Source organism: Calypte anna, chromosome 15 (genome assembly GCF_003957555.1).
Source record: "Calypte anna isolate BGI_N300 chromosome 15, bCalAnn1_v1.p, whole genome shotgun sequence".
NCBI lineage: Eukaryota > Metazoa > Chordata > Aves > Apodiformes > Trochilidae > Calypte > Calypte anna.
This window is the reverse complement of record NC_044261.1, coordinates 10,469,893-10,492,406: the sequence shown is the minus strand read 5'-3', so window position 1 is coordinate 10,492,406 and position 22,514 is coordinate 10,469,893. Positions and strand designations below refer to the sequence as shown.

The 22,514-nt window shown below is 39.8% G+C and overlaps 1 protein-coding gene across 1 annotated transcript; it reads left to right on the top strand.

The window, feature by feature from the left end:
• Nucleotides 1-9,281: 9,281 nt before the first annotated feature.
• Nucleotides 9,282-22,328, top strand: TMEM233 (transmembrane protein 233). Its single transcript, XM_030460800.1, has 3 exons — nt 9,282-9,542; nt 16,205-16,339; nt 20,508-22,328. The coding sequence occupies exons 1-3, from the start codon at nt 9,354-9,356 to the stop codon at nt 20,517-20,519; spliced, it is 336 nt and encodes a 111-aa protein (XP_030316660.1). The 5' UTR covers nt 9,282-9,353; the 3' UTR covers nt 20,520-22,328.
• The last annotated feature ends 186 nt before the right edge of the window (nt 22,329-22,514 follow it).

Here is a 22,514-nt window from a genome sequence, read left to right as displayed (position 1 = left end):
CGTGTATTCTGTAGTTACTCTGATTAGGCATTAATTCTTGCCTTGTTAAAATTAATATTGAAAAACCAAGCATCCTTAGATGCATTTCCCAGGTTCTCATGAGATAGATATCACCAGCAGATACGTTTTCCCTCAATTACCTTAGCATATATTTGCCATTAATCTGCTTGGTAGCACAGTAGAATGACACCTCTGAACTTGCAGACAGTGATAAGTACATGACCTTTATGAACCTGTCAGGGCTTAACCATGTATTTCTGTCCTAGTTTGAGCCAGGACAGACACAATTTTCTTTCTATTAATTTTACTTATCAGTTAAGCCTCTTCTAAGCAACTACACTTTCTAAAATTGTAACAGCGTGTTATAACAAGTTGATAATGATCTCCCAAAACCGTGGCTGTGTTTTGGTCTCTGTCCATGGCCACATGTTGCTGTCCATTCAATTTCCAGCCCTTTGGAACTCCCAAAAGAGAAAAATCTGATTCACTCTCAACTGAGCTATCTAGGTCTCTTCCCTTTGGACCTGGTGAGTCACAATTGCCAGATAATGGAATCAATGACCCAGTGACCTTCTAAGCTCATGATCTGAATGAGTTGCCACCTGCCTATCAAAGCTTCCAGAGGACCCTTTGGGGAGAAATGCTGTTGATCCTTCAGCCGAAATAAGGGGAAACAATGCCAGCTTAGGGCCCAGGTGAGTACAGTGACTCATCAATTAAAATAACAAGTAATGCCTCTTTCACCATTCATCCTTCCCTTCCACTTCACAATGGTTCTGAAATTGTAATCTCTGCTGTCTTTTCGTAGCAAAGATTTCACTATGGTAGTCAGCCATCCTCTTGTACCAACAATACTCCTGCATTTATTTATTGGAGATAAAAAGCAGCATCTTATAAAGAGTGATTATAAAATAAATATCTGCCTATCTTGGAGATAAGGTGTTTCATTGTAAATGTCACAGTTGTTATAGGAGTATTCAGAAACCTGGGTACATCTTTCTAGTTGGAATTTCAGCATTATGTATCACCACTCTATTCTGCTATCTTAAATTGATACAGCTGTGCCAGCATGTTAAAGAGATGCAACTGACTTTGGCCTCACAGGTGAACAACAGTGATTCTTTCTGCTACGCTTGAATAAATGTCATCACTGTAACATTGCAGAAGGTAAAAGCTTAGGCTAACAAACCCCAGGGTATTTGGGACCAGCTTCAGCTCCTGTTAAGGTCTTTGGAAAGCTTCTTACTGACCCCATTGGGTATTGATTACTGTAAAATCAGAATCCGTTGTTAGGACAAATGCAAAGGTATATCTTGTAACCAACAGCTTTATCTTTTGTTCAAGGCACTAGCTGAGGAGCCTTTTCAACAGTGAGAATGGAGGAATGCTCCCTGCTGCTATGCCAGAAGGGAAGGGAAACACCAATGTTCATCCCATTGATGATGATTCAGCCACCATGAGTTCCATTTTTTGAGGATACCACCTCAGCTGACTGACTCTCTTGCTCTTTGCAGTAAGTGACCATTTTAATACTAAAGTGCAATCTTAAGGAATAATATCCTAGAATATTCTGCAGTTGAAAAGGGAGATAAAGGGATATTTCCCTGGAAGGGAAAGAATTTGCTCTTGCACAAAGCAGAGTAGCCTCAAAACTCTCTCCCATCCGAATGCACCTTTCAAAGCAGCTGGTATGCTATAGCTACACAGATCTCCTGCAGGCTTGAAATTGATTACTCCATCAGCCCCACACAGTTAGATTATTGTCAATGGTGTCAGTCCTGATTAACAATGTCAGTTTTCAAGATTCTGATTTTCCATTGTTTAACTAGACTTTTGCAATGCACTTCATAGGGGAGGATTAGACTCTGAAGGAAGGAAAGACTGAGAAAGAAAGCCTTTTTTTTTGTTGTTGACATGTCTTCTCTTTTCCTGGCAAATGGTGGTTTATTTTCTAAGTGATTTATAACTCTTAATTAGAGTGGCTGTGTTTTAGTACATTACGTTGTAAATTACACAAGCATATGTGATTAATTTAGTCATTATGCTATAAATTATAGAGAATTTTTGAAAGAACCCATCATAGTTGTCAACTGGGGCATCTAATTTATTTTCAGTGCCGGATCATCAGTCATCAAAGCAGTGTCTTGAACAGATAGTTTATAAGAGTATTTAGCAGAAAAAATTAACAAATATTTGTCTTCAAGGTGCTATTTACTACCTATAGATCTTCAAAACATATTTACAATGTAGGGCAGGTTGCAGCTAAGGGAAATTCATATGATCTATAATGAATACTTCACACAAAAAGTGTAGAGGAAGATTACAGTTTCCAGCTGTTGCTCTTTATTGTAGAAAAAGAGGAAGAAATGACATAAGCTAAACAGCTAGTCTAAAAATTTTTTAAAAAACAAGCTTTTGCTCCTTTTAAAAAAAAAAAAAAAGATTTGATTACTTCAGGCTTGCAGTGAGTCTTTCTGCACTTCTGTAATAAGAATCCGGGATGTGAGCAAGAGCTGAATATTGTTCAATTTTTTGAAAATTCTATGAGAATTACCATTACCATGAGAATTACTCATGCTTCAATTGCAACAAGAAAACACTGGATTTATTGTGCAAAACAATCACTTAGTATGGTAACTGTGTAGGGATGAGCTATGGGCTGTTAGACTCCTCAGTCACAGGCAAGGAGCATTAGCTTCCTAGTTGTTCTCTACAGTAACATCCCCTCTGTATCTAAAGGGGATGAAAAACCCTTCACCCACCCACACAGAATTCTAGAATCCAGAAGTATTTGCAACCACACATGATAGGGTAGATACTCTGGTTTCTGGTAACTTCTGGAGAAGCACTTCTCTAGAGGTACATGGCTAAAGCTCAGTTTTCTGACATCACTCCAAGGAGCATTTTCAAAGAGGCATCTTTTCTCTGATATATATATCTGGATTTTTGACAGCTGTGGAGAATAGTGTGGCAGTTATTTCTGATGTGCTGTATTTGCATATTTGTCAGCCTTGTGTGCTGGTGTCTATCCAAGCAGCAGCTTTATCAGTGTTTCAACTGGAGTTGATATGAAGGATAAAGATAGTTTATACATTTGAATGAGTTCTTTTGAAAGGGTCATAACAATGTATAAATGAGGAAAAAGAATCCTGTCCTGTTATGTCTACATCCAGGTTATTTTCTGGTGGGTTTCATATCACATAAATGGTGTCTCAGTTCTTTATTCCCATTAAATCATCTCCTGATGCAATAGTTCAATGAGTTCTGAGCCATGTTCAGCAGTGAACTCTAGGCCACTGCAATTAAATTGTAATAAAGCTGGAGCAGCACTGATCAGTCAGATCCAGATTTGACTGTTCTAATTACTGTATTCAGATATCCTTAATGAAAGAAGAGTACATGCATATATGTGTGAGAGGAGGACAGATGGTTCCTATGGGATGCTACACAATGGAAAAGTGCTAAATATATTAATTATTTATAGAACAATTAGTATTCAGCTAATCCCACAAGTCCAGCTCTGAGTCCAGATCCAAACTTTCCCTAATGGGTGCATTTAGCCCTTTGGTTCAAGCCCTACCCTGAATCTAAGTAACATAACTGACCTAGTTCAGCCACAGCACAATACAGTTCTCCATACCTGGATTTTGTACTTGTTTGTATTATGGGAACCTGGAGCTGTTCCAGAGACATCTATGAAGAGATAACAGACTGACTGTGAGGTGAATGAGAACTGATTAAATTCATTGTCTGCATCAAGTGTCTTATTTGACAGAATGAGAGTAAATAATATTAATCCTGAAATGTTTTCATAAATATTTTAGTTTATTAAAATTATTCAATAAATAGTTCAGTAAGGGTGAATTTACAGCACATCCATATCTGAAGTTAATTCTAATAGCAGGAAATCTGAAAAATTAGGTGCCCAGTTTAAAAAGAAAAAAAGATGTAATTGAAATGTCTGCTAGAAAAGTCCCTATTAGTAATTATTCATAGAAGAAAATAGGTAAAATTAGAGTTATCATAGTACAGGCTGTCCACACAGAGTGGCAGAGAAAAACATAAGTTTTCTTTATGATGTATTTTAAATAAATGCCATATCAACATTGTTTTAAATTAGATTGTATAAATTATATGGTCCACAAGAAGCTAGCACTGGAACCTTAATGTGTAATGACATTCTTTGTAGATGAAGGTCTAAATTTGAAAAACACTACGGTTAGCTGTAGAAAACCTTCAAAATAGAATCAGTCTATTTTAGCATATTTCAGATAAAATCAAATAAATTGCTAATATTTCAGTCCCTTGCAAAATGTGGGCAGAACACAAAGTATATCTAGGAGTTTTAATAGCTGTTAACTGAGCAGCAAATCCAAACGTGAGGCCAGTCAGGCAATAAGGACACACTAAGATCTGAGGGACTTTTTTTCAGTTGTTTCACTAATGCCAATATGTAACAGAGGGCAGGGTAAGAATCGAAGTCAAAGCAACTAAGTCAACACCTGCAATTAAGTTAATGCCAGCAGAGTGTGCACCCCTGGGTATGTCCCTGAATATTATCTCTGATCAAAAAGCACATCCCAGTCCTTGATTAGTCAAACTTATCAGTACAGTGGTGATTTCTGGTCTTTGCCTAGCTGTCGAATAGCAGGTGTCCACCAACATACAAGTGTACTGGCTGCATCTCATCAACCAGTGTTCCAGACAGCTCTATGGCAACCAAGGGACAAGCCCACTTGAGGGATAGCCACCTGGCCTAAGAAGAAAGGTAGTGAGGACACACAGGACATGTATGCTGCTCTGTGTCATTAGAGGAGAGGCTTGAATGGCCTTTTCACAAGGGCTCCTAGCCTCTATAACTGCTTCTGTTCTGCATAGACTACATATTCTCACTTTTCAGGTGTGCTGCAGAACACTTGGTAGTGGACTAAAAATGTGTTTTGGGTAAAATTTCTGAATCTGGGTTTCATTTCATCTGATTTTAAATCCAAAGGCAGTGTGCAGGCTCACTTCAAGTGTATTCCTTTCCGTGTGGATTCTAAAGAAAATTTGTCTAAGATGAGCTGTGATGCTCTGTTTTTAGATGGTAAAGTGAGGCAAGATAAATCCTGCCATTTCAGTCCTACAGAGGAACTGTTACAGCAGACTGTGCTGTCAGTCACAAGAAGAAAAATTTCCAAGAACATGAATGTGTTTTCAGGGAAATGGAATGCTGGGATAAAACAGGAGCCTCACAGCACAGGTCACCCACAGCACTGAGCAGATGCCCATTGCTGTCTGAGCTGCTGTAACAGATCCTTTAAGGTTGTTATGTGATGAAATCAGGTCAGAAGCCTGGAGACAGAGTGGAAAAGAACAGATAATGAAAAACAGGCATCTTCACATGTGTTTAAGCACTGGCAGGTTTGCACAGTGTTTATTGTCTTGAAATTAGAATAGTACTTCAGAAGGTTATCAGTGAATGAAAAAAGTCTCGGACTGAATGAAACTTTCTTTCTTATCTGAACATTTGCCTGTTTGCATATTTATTTACCATGAATAATTTACCAAAGTTAACAGCTCATCACAGACCTTTGATATTTGCAAAGCCACATCCTGTAATTACAGTCCATAATGAAAAATAAGATTGTACAGCTGCAAGGGTAAAATTGCAAAGTTGTGTTTAAACTAAGAAAGGTGTTCCTCTCACAATATTTATTACAGCACCTGCATACACTAATTCCAGGGATAGAATAATACATCAGCCTTAGAGACACTGCTGACTCAGTAATACCCACAAAAACACAATAGCAAAAAGAGGAAATGCTATAATTCAATATCTAATAAGACAACTACCATAGATTTCTTTATTTTTGCACATCTTAAAACTAATAGTTCTTTATTCCTCTGTACTGTATAGTCATCTGCTGTTCATTCATTAACATAATTACCATTTTAATCCAAATTTTATTGGTTAATAATAGTGACAAGTTGTAACATTGTTCCAGCACAAACTGTGAACTGAAAATGCCTCCCTCACCTTACATAGAGTTAAGAAAACCTAGCCTAACTGATCAGTCTCTCAAGGCTGTACAAGGTCCTGCCAGCTCCTTCTTGCATGACTCTATACTTGAGAAGAGTTCATAGTGCTCAGGGTTTGCAGAGACTCTGCTCTCAGTGCTGTGCAGTTAATGCTCCTTTTATCATATTGTTTGGACATGAAAGTTAATCCCTGAGCATTAAATTACCTTTTTTGATTTTTATATGGACATTGACTTGCGTGTGCAGACACTGAAACTTCTTTCCAGATCCCCTGTGAGCTGTGATTGTGCTTTTGAGGGGAGTCCTACATCCCTACTGGTAGCAGCCAGCAATACAGCAAAGTGTGGTGGAAGGAGCATATTCTGCTTTACATCAAATCCTGATGTCAGCCTGTATCACTCTTTAAAATGAAGGGGAAAAGACCTTTAAAAAACAAAATCTAGTAACTGTCATGTCTCTAGCCCATCTGCTTCACCTGTCATGATAAGCAATTCATCCAGCATCTTGCCTTACTCATGTCACTGGGAAAATCTCTGCTCTGTGCAGAATGATCAGTTTGTTTTTCAAGACTCAGTGTTGAAGTGCAAGGTGTAAGCAAGAATACTTGGCTGCTCTGGCTTATTTTCTTGCAGGGCTATTTTTGATTGTTTTTCATGAAACTACATCTTTAAACTCTCAGTTAATGTTCTTAATTTTCACAGCTTTCTGCTGAGCCATCTCAGCACAGTGGTTTTTCCCTCTGAGGTAAGAATCTTTCCCAGGTTCTCAGGAATATAGCCACCGTCCATCACTGCAGTCTGTGAAACTGAACTGCTGGCTGAATATCTCCTTTTTCTTTACTCTTTAAGTGGCTACAAGTCAGTGCCATTTAAAATTTAATCAGTGCAGTCCCTAACAGGATATACTTCTTGGATTTTAACTCATCTTCTACATAAAACAAACCACTAAATTTGTCTACAATAGCTGCCTCATGACAAAACCTTTGTCTCAAGAACCTCTTAATAAGCTCTCATTATCACAAATTGCTGCTGAATATCTATATTATCTTTTGTAGCTCCACACATCTCGCCACTTCCTGTCTCCTGCTTTCTTTCCAATCCATTAGCATCCCTTAGCAGCCTCATTTGAACAATTAAACTTGACTGTTTCTAGAAACACAAGAAACCCCAGTTTCTACTATTAGTTTTGTGTTTTTGAGAGACTTGCGAAGGAGTTCACATGATCTATCATAACAGAGCCCAGATTCCTCCTTTAGTTCAGGATCCTCAAAGGAAGATTTCTTGCAGGTTGTGGGCCTGATGTGTCTGGTTGCTCCACCAGTCTCTGAATCACCCTCTTGGAGGTCTCCCATAAAGGCATTTAAACTAAATCTCTGACTTTAGATAGTAAGTAAGAACTTAGTTTTTCCTTCTATCCCAGTCTCACCTTTCCCTGGCTAATATCTGCACATAACTTTGCCTTCTGTAGAGCTGATTTGCCAGCGAATTTTTTGTGTGTGTGCTAGTTCATGTTCAATGTTAGTGCTTCAGACTGCCACATGTATGCTGGATGTTTTCTTTCAGGTGCCTGATACTAGGTTCTTATTTACCTGTAAGTGTTTCAACTGCAAGCAGACAAAATTAAGTTTATTAAGCTATTACAAAACCTTCTTATGGATTAAGAGCTTGAGTGGCCCTGGAAGATACTGATCTTCTGCAGAGGGTAAGTCGATGGCCTTCATCCCTACTGAAATAAGTTCTAAAAGCAATGGCATGGTGTGATGCAAACTATTTTCTGAGCTTGGATGGTGACTGAGTTTGTAGTCCCCTGAGAACAAACATCAGAGATGTTACAGCTGCAAAGAGCTTGTGCCAGATGCTAATGGATACATTGGCAAGCAGATGTAACTTAGTATTTCTTACTCTTTACTAAAGATGCAGAATCTTTTGATGTTTTGATACATCAGCAGGTTGTTCTTTCACCTTGTGTATTCCAAGCATGCAGCTGAGAGGTTAGTAATGTCTATGAAGTAAAAATACTGTTCCTATATTTATTATGTCTTTGTATGTGTTGACTGCATTTTATCTTTTTATCTTGTAGGATGAGGAGGAATAAAGGAAAGAAAAGCTCAGATGATAATTCAAGACAGAGGGAATCACTGGGAATCATTTGCTCCAACTGCCTGCTCAAAGCAAGATCACCACTGAGGTCAGAACAGGTCTCTCAGGACTTTATCCATCCTGGCCTTGAGAACCTCCAAGGATGAAGACAACACAGCCCATCTGGACAATCTGCTCTCATTCTTGCCTGTCCTCATGGTGGGAAAGTTCCTCCTGGGATGACATCCATCCAGAAACAGGCTCCATTCAAGTCAATTGCAAAGCTCCCAGTGACAAAAGTAGCTCATTCATAAAACTCCAAGCACACCTTACTCTGTGACTTAGGTTTATTAAATGCTCCAGGAGGATCCAGTGCAGCCTTCATCTGAACAGAAGTCCTCTCTATTTTTCTGGAGCTCCATGCAGGTATAAAATTCTTTTTTTCTTTCCATGTGGTAGGTTTTGGAAATAAAAATTACTCATTTTCTTAGTACCTTTCCTGCATTACACCAAAGTGCATTTCACCTCACAGGTGTTATGTTCATTAAGGACTGAATCACTTGCTAATTATTGGCCAAAATTGGCCTGAGACACCAAAATGCTTTAAGTTTGTTATTTTCTGCTAATCTCTAATGTTTTTGCTAAGTTTAGCAAGGGAATGTGCCTTAGAGGGGAGATCAAGATTTGGCATCAAGAGATGCCAAATTTGGCTGTGATCAAAGGAAATGCCTTTGCAGACTGCGTGCCCCTTGCTGACTGAGCTCACTGGCACTAGAATGTTTAAGGGCACAGCAAAGTTCTCCGGTGCCGGGGGAGGGGGCGGGCGGGCAGAGGGGGAGTTTATGCAGGCTCTGAAGTCCTTTAACTGCAAGAAGTTAAAAAGTTTCAGAAAAGGCAGGAGAAAAGGCCGGGTGGCTCGGACTCGCCGCGGCAGGACCGGGATAGCGGTTCCAGGGATAGTGCCGGGAACCCTTGGTCGTCTCCTGCCAGCCCCAGCCGGGACAGGGCGCTGGAAATTCTCGACGGTTTTTGCTTGGTTTCCTTCTTTCCCCGGTTCCTGCCGTGAATACACTCCGGGGTTAAAAGCCCGGGTATACGGTTGGCTGTGAGCGGGCCGCCCCCCGCCCCGCGGCGCTGCGGGTGCTGGAGGCGCGGCGGCGGGCGGCTCCTTGGCTCGGTGCCTCGGCGGGGTCACGCCTGCCCGGAGCTCGGCGCTGGGCTTTCCCAGCCGCCCGCCCGCCGCGCCGCAGCCCCATGTCCTCGCTCCCCGCCGCTGCCGACATCAAGAGGGCTCTGGACAACAGCCCCGAGACCAACATCGAGGATGAGTTGCCCGACGAGCCGCCGCAGCCGCGGCCCAAGAACTACCTACTCCTCAGCATCCTCGCCTGCTTCTGTCCCGCCTATCCTGTCAACATCGTCGCGTTCGTCTTTGCTGTCATGGTGAGTAGCACCCCGACAGGTGCCTAAAGCTCTGGGTGGTCAGCCACGGTGCTCCGGAGAGGTCCTGCCTGACACCTGCAGGGGCAAAGCAGGACTGGAGGAGCTGTCAGGGTAACGGGCATCCAGCAGCCTTCCCAACCACTTGTCCCTGGTGTGTGTGGTCAGAGCTGGTGAGGCAGCCAGCCTGAAAGGATCAGCAGGCTCAAGCAGAGGGTCCCCTTAGCTATCCCAGTAGCAAATATAAAATGCAGAGTGAAGATAATTCAGATCAAGTTTACAATATCAGGCTATAGAAGGAAGTGAGGTTTATCCCAATAGCATCTACTAACTTGCACACTGAATAAGTCATACTATATCTATAGGTGAAAGTGGCAACTGGGGAGTGGAAATCAGATTTGCAAAGGAAGATACGTGGTTTCTATTTCAGATAATCAAATACGATAACAAATGCCTTTTTACCACTATAGAGGTTCTTTAGCCTTGTACTACTTGCTAGAATAATACATACAACAATAATGATTGTGGGTTATTATAAAAAATCTTTATAAAATTGAGTATGGAGTACATTGAGAGAATAGCCTTATTCCTACAACTCATAATTGATTTGCATAGTCCTTAATAATCCAGCAATCCCTTGAACTTTAAAATGATTCTTAGAAGAGAATTATCTTCTCAGAGTTAAAAGCTGCAGAGTCAGATCCAGACTTTTCTAATAGGATACATGATCAGTGTGACCAGTAATACTGCAATGGATCTCTGTTGTTTAGCAGCTGAGAAGGGTTTTAAACATATATTTTCATCCTTTTCTCTGACAGCCAGGCTGAAGAGGTAAGTAACTATATAGTTGGATTTTTTTCGCAGTTATATATAAGAAATATTATGTATATTTAAAATAAACTAAAGCACCCTCTTACAAAACTAGCAAGTCTGATCAGAAATCGTATAGCCTAAGCTTGAAAATAAAGGAGTTATTTCAAAGCCCTCTTCACAATCTTTTTTGTCCAGATAAGTGTTAGTTTTCACTCTTCTTTTTTTCTGTGTTTATTTTCTTTTTTTTTTTTTTAATTTAACTGTACAATACACTCTTTTCCTTGTTTTGAGAAGATGTGATTCTGCTGGTACCCAGCATCCTTTCTATGTGTGGACACTTTAGGTGCTATATTAAGTAATGAGAGCTGATGATCTGGGGCTATGAGCATCTGTTCACCATGGCAGTACTTTCACCAAAGCACAAGGTCTGCACAAAAGTGTCAAGGACAGAATTTGGCCTCTAAAGATTTTTGCACCCCATATGGAGAAATCTCCACCCACACTCTAGTTGAAGTTCATGCAGGCTTTTGGAGTCAGGCTTCAGTCCTTGTCACCAGTAGATATGTAGAAACCTGGGTGGGAAGAGCACTTCCTGAATGCCAAACAGTCTGTGCAGGTCTCAGCTGCCCACTCCCAAATCAGTAATTTCCACTGCATGTGAATCCTTTGTTTCAGTATCATTCTTACCTAAAACCTCATTAGCTTGTTTCCTACAGTTACTAAGGGTTAACACTGGGATACAAGAGTGGTTTCTTTTATTTTCTTACAGAAGTTATCTCTCTAGTATGGAGGGCTTTCGTTAGATCTTGTGTCAGAAGAGATACAGACCCGTGAAGTTCTTTTATAACTTTCCACTGTCTAGAATGGGCCCAGAAGGAAAAGTCCTGTTGGCTAGAGGGGCATCGTCTTTTCCTGTGTCATGTCCTCCTTAAGTGCTCTCAATTCAGGAAATGTTTTCACTCTGTAAGTAGATTCTGGGCTCTAACACAAGAGCCCAAGTTAAATGACAGATTTGTCTTCAGTCTTTTTCGTCTTTTCTGCTGCCCCATTTACAACTCCAGCACTGGTTTCCTCACTTCTTTCTCACCTTTAGAGGCACAAACCTTACCATTTCAGATTTTACCTCCTTGACTATATTTTTAGAATCAACCTCTCCCAAATTCTCCCTGTTGTGATATCCTTTTCTTGTTCTTTACCTCCTCTGTGAAACAAATGTTTCACATTACAGGAGTAATAGAGTGGCTAATGGAAAGACATTCAGTGGCATTAGTGTGTTGATATATTTACATTATAGGAACAGTCTCCTCAAACTAGTTGGTGATTCACTGACCAGTGTCGCTGGGCAGTTTTAGCAAATGGAGATCCATTTTCCGCAGAATCCTGGCCAGGACTTCTGTCTGTAGGATCACTGTTCTCAGTATTCTTCTGCAGTGCAGCCAGACTCTCATCTCTGCTTTCTGTTACTTATAGCAGCTATATTGTATTGCTGTGTGATTATTTTGGCTCCCTCAACCCCAGAGGGGCCTGACTCAGACTCTCCTTATTCTTTGTCACATGGGTGTGGCTACAGGATTCAGGGCAGGAGTGTGCAGATACCAAGTCTCATGTGACAGAAGAGACTTCTGTGATGCTCAGCAGTGTGTCGCTGAGCTCTTTGGCTCCTTATCTGCAGAGGTATCTTTTCACCCTGCTGTGAATCCAAAGAGCATTTATCTGGAGGTGAACTGCAGGTTGTATCTGAGAATGGGCTCAGGTGGGCTGGCTGTATCTGACCCATGGAACCAGAGCTGTAGGGGCAACTCTGAAAAATCAGTAGGTTAGTTACTGCTAATACCAGCACTGAGGTCTGACAATTGAACAAATTTCATTGACTTTTCCTAGCACAGCACCTTCAGTTGCCCTTATTTCAAAGATCTGTATGTCATACTCATCATATAATTCCATAGGGTCTTAGATTTGTAACAACTTCAAAACAGTCTTTCAGAAGCTATTCCTCCCTGATTGTTTGCTCCTAACTCCCTCTTCATGTTGACAGATTTCTGTTTAATCATTTGAATGATTAATCAAACAACATTGTCAAGCTGTGACAATCTTGGCTGATCTGCCTCTGATAGTAACAAGTTCTTGAACTGCATTTGCTACCCTTGAATTTAGACAATTTGCATATATATTAGTTTCTCTAACCAGAGACAACAATCAAGAACATGATGGAAGTCAGAGGACAACGAAGGATGGAAATTGCTTTCTGAAGCAATCCTCACAAGGTGTGTGCAGTGTGTTGGCTTTAGTGAGATCACTGACTAGCATCGTGGCCGTTGTTTCTGTACAGCTATGCATGCCTTTAGTTAGGAAGTTTTTTTGAAAAGTTTATTTATACAGCTTTTTAAAGTATCTTATAGGAACCTGGGACAGCCAGTACATACTTCAAGAGAATTAAATTACAAGGATCAGCATCTCTAAAATTTTTGTGTGGTCCTTGTATTAGCAAACTGTTAAACTTTTCCTCTGCATCAATGCTTTCAACGTGTCCCCGCTTGTTGATTTGTCACTATACAGCCTGCAGAGCAAACTCCCCGTTCATTGCATTCTGCTCATCATCTGCTTTTTTCATTTGTCTAAAAAGCAGAGATCAAACCTGGTTCTGAATAGCTCCCTAAGTCCCCCTCTCTTCTTTCTCTTGCCCTGTAAATTGCTCTCACAGTGAGGAGTCACACTGAGTCAGCATGTCTTAACCTTCGTCTGGTCTGAACTAGACAGAATGTCTCATTTCCAGGCAGTCACATAAGGTTTGTTACAGCCTGGCTCATCGAAGGTGTAGAAAATGTTGATCAGAGAACCTCAGTCTGGTCTGCCCAGATCTGCAAGAGATGTAGAGGAGGATTTCTGAAGTAATTCAGTATTTTTCATGTTTATTCCATAAACAGTGCTTTAGGACTGTGGAACAGACAGTGACATTAAAGGGATTAATAGTTTATAGCTAATCCAGCAAATTTTTGTTCATAGGACATTATTGCCTTCTTGTTGAACTGACAACATCTTTTATAAATAGATATGTATTAACATAATGAAGTTACTGAGATGGCTCAAGTCAATAAGCAGCTGTGGAACTGTAGCTTTAATTTAGTTATTGACTTCATAATGAGTGAGGTAGCAGAAACCTGAGAAATCATATGGTATTAGTTTGAAAGTGGGTGAAATCTATTTTAAAATTTGGATAGACCAAATGTCTCACACAGATGCTGTGCTCTGTAAGTATTGCCTAACCCCTGGCAATAACAGATGTAACATTTAAGACTTTAACAGCTAATGTTGTCTATGCCTAATGTTAAAAACTGGAAACTTGATCCAAGGGCCCTTTGAAGTAGACAACCACTCCCCCAAACCTCTTATTTTTTTCATGAATTGAAATTCATAAAGTTATGCCATTTACTTTAAACCTCTTAATAGAGAAACTTTTGTCTCCTTCCTCCTTCCTGTCTCTCCCAAATCCTCTTCCTTATCATTAGTGTTCTTTTCCTCTTCATTGTGAATTTGTATTAAAATTACATTATTTATTAAGGTGCGCAGGGTGATTAATTTACACAGTACTTGCAGAAATCACATGGACATCCTCTAGACTTCCTAAACACATTAGTAAAGTGGCACAAAACTGCAAGCTGGTCCTTCCATGTCTTGCTTACACCTCTGTCTCAGTCTTGAGACCACATGTTATGGTGAACTGAGCTTAGGGTGTTTGCAGCACCATTCTCTAAATGTCATATGGAGCAACACCTTTAATGGGTGGAAAGAATGAAGTATCGGGCAGGGTTGTCAGTGATGCTTCTGCATGTTTCTCCCTGTAGCTACAGTCACATTCATAGTTGCTGACAGAGGCAGCAGAAGGCAGAAGACCAAGCCAAGCCATGTTTCTCCTAATACTTCTATTTACCTTCCCAAAAGTATTTTGAAAAAACCTAAAAAAGTTCTCTTATAGACAGGACTGCTGGAAACAGTGAAGTAACTTAGGTGAGAGGAACTGTGCCAACCACCTTTTGTAACAGGAGGCAGCACTGGTGGAGAATCAGAGATGACATCATACTATTTGACTGTGTTTGTGTCCATCTCGCATTTTCATCTCTTTCCTCTTTCCCCACTATATCCTTTAAGTCTGCTAGCCAACCTCAATGAAATTTGACAGCAGAGCAGAGGTATTAGCAATATTCTTTAGGGAAATGCAATAGAGAAACATTTAGGCATGTAGGCTTCCAGGAAGAAAAGAAATGTATCAGTGCTCTCTTTAAGGGCAGAGTGCATCAGCAGCTCAGCCTTTCTTAGACACCAGAGAATAAGTTCCTGCACTTATCCTTGAGATGCAATTCTAGGAATATTGGCTTCATTGCTTTGGGACTGTCTTGGCACGAGGGAGCTTACTACAGTGCAAGCTCCAAGGATGCATCTAACCCATTAACTTCTATGTGCTCACTAATTGACAGAACACACAGATAATGTCCCTAATTCTTTTTCTGCTTAGGATAAAGAGATACAACAGTGCTTGGTACTCTCTGAAGTTCATTCTTTTCTTGCTCTCCAGTCTCAGATCCTCACTCTGTTAAATTAGCTGTTGTTCTCTCTTTGCTACAAAAAGTGATTCATAACTAAAGCAATTTTATACTAGCACTTGGTGGTACAATCTGAATTATTTAGTCCACAGAACAGTTCATGTGATCAGGTTCCCATACTTCTCCCCACACACAACCTATTTCTGGGATACTTCCTGGAATATTTACAAGATACTAATTCCCCAAGGAAGTATGCTGAGATAATTGAATAGTGCAGTCTGATAAAGAAATCTGGACTCAGAGTTGTGGTTTATAGACTTACACTCTCCTGATCTTACAAAATAATTCTAAGTAATAATACTAATTATTAAAATTCTTTGATAGCATCTTATTCTTGGAGAAGAGTTACTACAAGCTGTTAGACCTGTGAACTAGAATACTTCAGTGTCCTTCACTGAATCTTTTATTTTAAAAATGAAGTCTGGTTAAAAAAAAAACATTGATTCATAAAATCCTACAAGCTGTCTCACGAAAGACTAGACGATGAGAGTGGTCTATCACACCTTGCAATCTCTGCATGTAATCAGTATAAATCATTTGCTAAATCATGGGTGGATAGAGATTAACTCGGGTCTGTTGGGGCAATATCCATATGTCTGCTGGATACTTTGGGTTGTATATGATGATAATTATCAGTGTGTTTTAAAAATGCAAAGAGACAGAATTTCTAGCCCATGAAGGTGGCACTGGGGTGATTTGTTCAGATGGTCTATATATCTTTGACTTTTTTTTCTACCAACAGAAAACTGCGTATTAATTCTTCAAACTTTGTTTTGAAAAGTAAAACATGGGAAAAATAAGAAATTAGTAAACTTTTTTCAGGAGTTTTCCTGAGGCTTTCTGTAAAAATGCAACTTGTTCATGCTTCTGTTCATGCTAATGGTCCTATAAACTTTAGAATTTATTGCACTGCTAGTGAAGTGGCCAACTAACAGTTTAGATATACTGCCAAAGTATTTACAGAGACAAAAGACACTGATTTGTGCAAGTGGTGGGTTAGAGTTGATTTGACAGGTTTTATAGTGGTGTGTACAACTCAACATATGAATACATCCTCAGCACTGAAAGTAAAATCCCTGCTTACCTTGGACTGTTGCTGGTGGATGTGTATTTTTACAAAGCAAATAACCATTTTCTGAAGTCCTTTCTGCAGTGCCAGTGTGTACCTATCAATGTTAGTTCAAAGCAGTCACATTGGTTTGTGGCAAGATTTCAGTTTACAATAAAGTCACAAACTCTGTTTCTCTACTGCAGGCTTTAAACAGTTACAACCAAGGAGATATAGAAGGGTCAAAAAGACTGGGCCGCAATGCACTCTGGGTTGCTGTTGCATCGATTATCATTGGCCTTGTTATCATTGGAATCTACTGTGTAGTTCATTTCACAACGGTAAGCAAAATGCTGCTGGTTACAATGCAAGTAGCTTTTCTCTGTGCAGGGGCTTCAGAATAAGAAACTAAGCAACTAGCTACTAAAGTTACAATTTAGTGGTGGGTGCATGTTTTCTAAGAGCAAATTTTATTTATTTTGCAATTTAGAAAATACTGTTTTCTTTGGTTAAATGTGAACTGACTGTCTTAGCAGCAGTGGATTTTCTAGGAACTCTTGCAGCTCTCATAGGTCTCTCCAGTTCAGGATGGTTGCTTCTTGGTTTTTCTGCAGATTAGTTTCACTATCTGCAAGTATAGAGAGATGCTTAGATTTCAGGTAATAGGGTCCCTAGGTGCTAATTTTTAGTCTCATGTCCAATATATCTTTTAACTTTGCAAGGAGGAGACAATTACTATTTTACTGTTTGCTATTAAGGTAACCATAAGTATATCAAAAGTGACCACAAATGTAATTTGATTTGGCTTGCCATGGGCAAAGGTAGTTCCCTCTCAGTGCTGACCTGTCTCCTTACATTTGAAAAGTTAGTGAAGAAACTTGACCAATGAATCTCTCTACACAGGGGTTACCCAGATGGATTCTAAGCTTAATTGGAAAAGAGGGCAAAAGTAAATAATTAGGGTATTGATATTCTTTCTTAAGGTTGTGCAACAGTATGTTCTTTTCTCCATAGTAATGTGCACTTTCTGTTAAAGTAACATATTTAAATCAATTTTTATTGGCTGTTTTGGCTGGAGAGCCTTTCAGTGCACTGTACAAACATGCATAAACTTATAAACAGAAATCACCTCATCCACCACTGAAATGCAAACCTCTCCAGGAGGTAGAATAGAGCAGCTGGTTACATGTACATCATTTTCAGACAAGAACTTGAAGTGTGGCCATATTGAACTATAGAGAAGTTAGTGGAGACAGGGCCCATTTCTGTAGGATATTAGTGGTTGGTGCCACAGAGTCAGAAGCTTACTGTATATGCAGTAATTTCTCATGCATGTTGCAAGCATGGCTGTCTGGTTGGTTCAGCTCTTGTTCAGTTTGTTCAGCACTCACAGATTTCAAACCAAGTCACTTCAGGCTGGGGGTGCCAAGTTTTGTAATTGACAGCAGCAGTAAATTCCTCTGTTTGCTTCTGCTACCTTACTCATCATTTCTCAGACAAGGATAGCAGCTTGGGGTTTTTTTAAGTAGGAGAAGAGAAGGACAGCACAGGAGTGGCAGGCAAGACTGACCTGAAGCATTCACATTAACCAGGGCATACTACCTACAGTTTGTTGGAGTCAACATTTCACTCTGCTACAGAAAGGACACTGCTGAATATGTGAGTGCTTCTTTGTGCCCACTGCCAGATACTAGTGGTAGTTAGCACTTTACATCCAGCTAGTATTTGTAAGCACCGCTCACCCTTAAAGAATTAAGAATCAGGAAATTAGTATAATGCAACTCTATTTTTTCTTTAAGTTTTGTCTTTTGAAATCTTTTAAAATTCTTTTTGGTGGTGTTTTTTCTTGTGGCTTTGATTTTTTGGGGGGTTTGTTTTTGCAGGAGAAAAATCTCTGTGGTAGATGGAAGCATTGTCAGGTCCCTGGAACCTTCAATGCACTCCTGACATATTAATTTCTGTATTCAGTGAAGTTTCCATAGGGGTTTCTTAGCCAAATGGTACTGTGGGTTTTGTTGGGTATCCAAGGTTTCCTGGATTCACTCTGCACTCTGGCTTTCCTGTCTCTTAATTATTGCCCTTCCTCCTCTCATCTGTCACCCTATGAAGAATCCTTCTAAGGAAGGGTTTGCACCTTTGTCGTGATTATTCACCAACAGCCACTTTATTAGTAAGATTAAGGCCAGAATGGCCTTAGTAGAATAATATGATAGTCAGCCCTGTAGCGAAGACAGGCAGCAGTCACTTCCCACAGCTGCAACCTGGACAGCTACAGCAGCATGTGAGCTTTTGGAGCAGATTCCAAATTCTGTTTTGTTTTGATGTTTGTCTTCAGATTTCATTTGTGACCCACTGACAAGATCCTAAACCCTTTTCTTAACTGGATCTCAACACGTTGTGTTCTGTTTCATGCTGCTCTGGGAATCATTCATTCTTGTGCCATTGCTGGGTTTGCCACATAGTCTGGTAGTCTGAAACAATGTGCAGCTTCTATACAACTAAAGCTCACAGGAATTCTGCTTCCCAACTGAGCTGCCAAGTATATCATCTAAGGCCTGTGTCTTTGTGCACCTCTAGTGGTTCTCTGCCACTAGCAAGTCAAGTAGAAATGTGGAGAAGTCACAAGAGGTGTTGGAAGTAAAGACAGAAGCTCCTCTGTAGAGCTCTGACTGAAATAGTGGCAGTTTTGGTATAAGCAGTAGCCAAAATACTGAAGGAAAGGGATGCAAGAAACTCCTGCCCAAGACGTTTTAATTCACATCACACACTCCTTGTCTTCATTTATCTTGTACCCCAGGGCCACAGGCAGGATAGAATTAGTGTCTGGTAATAACTTCTGTGAGAAGGATGTTTGTGTTTGGTGACTTACGGTATTTCATGCAAACCATTATGATACTTTAATACTTCCACAGAGGAGTCTGAACTTCTGACCCCTCCTTTAATCTCACTTCCTTCACCCCAAGGAAGTCAAAGAAATACCATCTGCCAGCATGTCTTTGAAAGAAGACAGAGACAGACAGGCTATGCAGAAAGTACTATCTTATACTGTTTCACAATCTTAAGTCAAGCATATGTGCAGTAATGCAACATTGGTAATTACTGGTAGAATTTAGACTGCACCAGGGACAGATGTATACATACATTTTTCTTGCTAACTTAGAAACAATTCTTCAGGAGAAAAAGGAATGCAATATTGTTTTTAATATCTCAGCTGTCCCCTTACTAAGGCTTTCACAAGCCTTTGCAGCCATTTCATTGAGTGACTGTGTCTCTTTCAGAGGCAGAATAAACTGAGGGGCCAGTAAGATAACACAAATTATACAGCCAGCCTCCATCTTACATTGCAAATCCTGTTCTTTCTACCTTACCACAGGAAAAAAAGGTCAAGGAAGCGTGCCTGCCTTTCAGTGCAGGGATTGACCGTCCATTAACTGACAGAGCACAAAGCCAGGAATTAGGACATTCCTATTTTCTTTTACCACATTTATTATTGGTGTCCACCTACCCAGTGAGCTCATACTGCTGCTTTTCTATCAGTAAGGGTGCTAACTTATTATCTCTTTAATACCCTGCCTCTCTTTAGTGGATTTGTAAGAATATAAGAGCTCAAAATCTTCTACCCGCCTATCAAACATATTCAGTCTGTTCAGAGTCTGAGTAGTGGGTAGACACATGTAGATGCACAGAGGCAATGTGATTATATCAGCCTCATTTCCTTAGCAAACCACATTTAAAATATTTGTCCAATTTATTCATCTGTCCATGGAGCAAATGTCCCTGTAATAGAGTCTGCCTACTGGAGTCCTGAGCACCGTCCAAGAGGCAATACAACAAAGGAGATAATGCTGTCTACAGGATGTGTTTACTGTTCATAGCCCACACCCTAGATCCCACTTTAAGAAGCTGCTAAAAGGTACCTGCTTGATGGAAAGGTATCCTGGGACTCAAGCAGAGTGCCCAGCATCCAGGGACAAGCCAGCGAGATCAGTATATCTATGAGTAATGTCTGAGACATACTCCCAACACAAGATTTTGAGTTTTTTCCTCTCCTGATGTAGATGCACAAGTCAGGTTACCCAGTCCTTTTACAGCCTCTGTCATGTATCACAAATTTCTGATGTATTTACCAAATTGTCTACTGCTGAAAGTATTGCTCTTGTCTGACTGTTCTATATACCACTTCAAGAAAGCAGAGATGCTGTTGACCTCATGAAACTTTGTCAAATAAGAGCTCATTTCCTGGCAATGAAAGATCCTAACTTGTATTGATTCAGGTAGCCCAGTTTAAAAATTCAGTTCAGACTGACAGATGACCAGTGCCATTATAAGCTTAGCTCTTTCTTTCAAAACTGTATTGAACCACTAATCTTGAGGGATGTTTGTTAAGAGAACAAGTGCCACTAATGTGGCATAATGTATCCATTAGATCTTTAGAATTAATAATTTAAACTCACAAGGCAAACTCTGTCTTTTCCTCCTTTAAAAATACATATTTCTGTGTCCTTGCAGCATGCTATCTGAAGACCAAGACTGCACTTGGAGGATGTATCATCATGTAAACCTTGGGAGATGAAAAAGAAGAGAATGAAATCCTTCATTCCAGACTGTTTGATTTGAGCCTGCAAGTCTGCAGAGGCATGTTGCCAGTGGGTGAACTGATAATCCAGTTAGTTAATCAGCATGGCGTGACCAGGTTATCAAAATTATTAATTTATAAGGAATCTCTCTATGAAGCATAAATTTCTTTTACCTTAATGCATAGTGGAATCTTGCCCTAACAGCTTCCTTTTCTTTCTCATTTACATGGAATATGTGCTGGATCCATGATGTTCCCTGGCTGACCCTATGCAGACAAAGCCAACATATTTAGACTGTTTATGGTGCACAATGTAAGATCTGCTGCACAGCCCACTGAAGCTAGTAGAAGAACTCCTCTTGCCTCCAGTGGGTTTTGGATCAGGCCATTAAGGAATTTTTTTATTCCTTTAAAATAGTCTTGACAATACACAATCATAACCATGGGTTTGTGATTTTTATCCTGCTATGAGATTTTATAATGCCATGGGTATACTCTGACTCTGCAGCTGCTTTATTCTGTCATCCTCAGATTTTTAGGTCTTTACCTTTGGATTTTTAACCACCTGGGACCGATTCCAATCACTTGATTATTTAGAGACTCTCTTTCCATAGCATCTGTGTTTTTCTTAATGATTTATTTTTGTTTTGTTGACCTTCATTGTTGAACTCTCTTGGCTTAGCTCCTGCTTTAAAGTTGCACCAATCATATTTTCCTCTTTAAACTTCTCATGTAAAAAATTCCAATTTTTTTTATCAGACAAAAGATCATCTTTTTAAAGAGTTGTTGTTCTTCATCCCTTTGTTATTGTTCCTCTGGCATGTCACAGAGTTTTTGTGCTCTTTGTTCATGTCTCTTGTGTTTAGTTCATCCTCTCATTTATATATCAGTGCAGTTGGAGATGGACAGACTTTTGTACCCCTACAGAGTTACATACACTCTTGCTGATCCTCATATTACTCAGTGAAGAGCCTGAGGTTACAGACTTGATTGCCTCTAAAATATTGCAGTTTTTAGATACTTTATGCAAATTTAGCATGGCATAGCTGTGTTTTATTAGCTGAAAACTGTTTCAAAGAATGTTTTGTCACACAAGTGTTCCATGTTAAAAGGATTAAGCTCTGGTGAGCATAAATACAAATAGCTACATCTTCAGTGGTTGTTGATCCATTCGCTTTAATTACTGCTATGTCTTCAAGCAAGCTATGCCCATTTACACTTCCTCTCCTTGTACCTAACATACATCTGGACCCACTATCCAGAAATGCATGGGAGTATTGAAGGTGCAAGTGAGAAAAGAATCATGCCTGGCAAGAGTACAACTACATGTTAAACACCAGTCATCTCCCAGAAACCTTTGCCTGTTAAAGCATATGCCTAGAAGTAGCATGCATTTTCTGTGCCTTGATATTTTACTTTTAATGTGCTTTATCGCTTTTCTTTCTGCTAAGTTCTGTTTTTCATTGAAGTCAGTGATGCATTGCCTATCCTTAATTCTTACTCCAGTATAAAACTTCACAAACACTGGTGAAATCAACTGATTCCTTCAGCATTTACACTGATCAAATTCATCCATGTGGGAGTCTTGCCACTGATTTTGATGATCCCAAGAATTTGCTGGCCTGTGAGCTCCTCTTTCATTTTTGGATATTATTTCAATGGTCTGATACGTCTTGTGGGACTTTTAGTAGCTTGCCTTATTATCCAATATGATAGAACTGTCATTGAGACAATAAAATTACTTTTAATTCATGTCCATTCTGGTATGTGGGAAGTGTCTTTCCTAAGTTTTGTTGCCTCTTCTGTTTTAAAAAGTGATATCCCTTTTTCTAACCCCTTGGATACTTTCAGAATAAAGTGAATCAAAGCTAAAGAAGGTTTTCTGGCCTACATGCTACTATCCAACCAGTCTGTACTCTAGCCAGTACCTTCAGGAGGTG

Excerpts from the sequence above, each read along its gene's own strand:
- TMEM233 (XM_030460800.1), top strand. The coding sequence starts at position 9,354 with ATGTCCTCGCTCCCCGCCGCTGCCGACATCAAGAGGGCTCTGGACAAC. Across the intron at positions 9,543-16,204 it reads CGTTCGTCTTTGCTGTCATG|GCTTTAAACAGTTACAACCA; the intron begins GTGAGTAGCACC and ends TCTCTACTGCAG.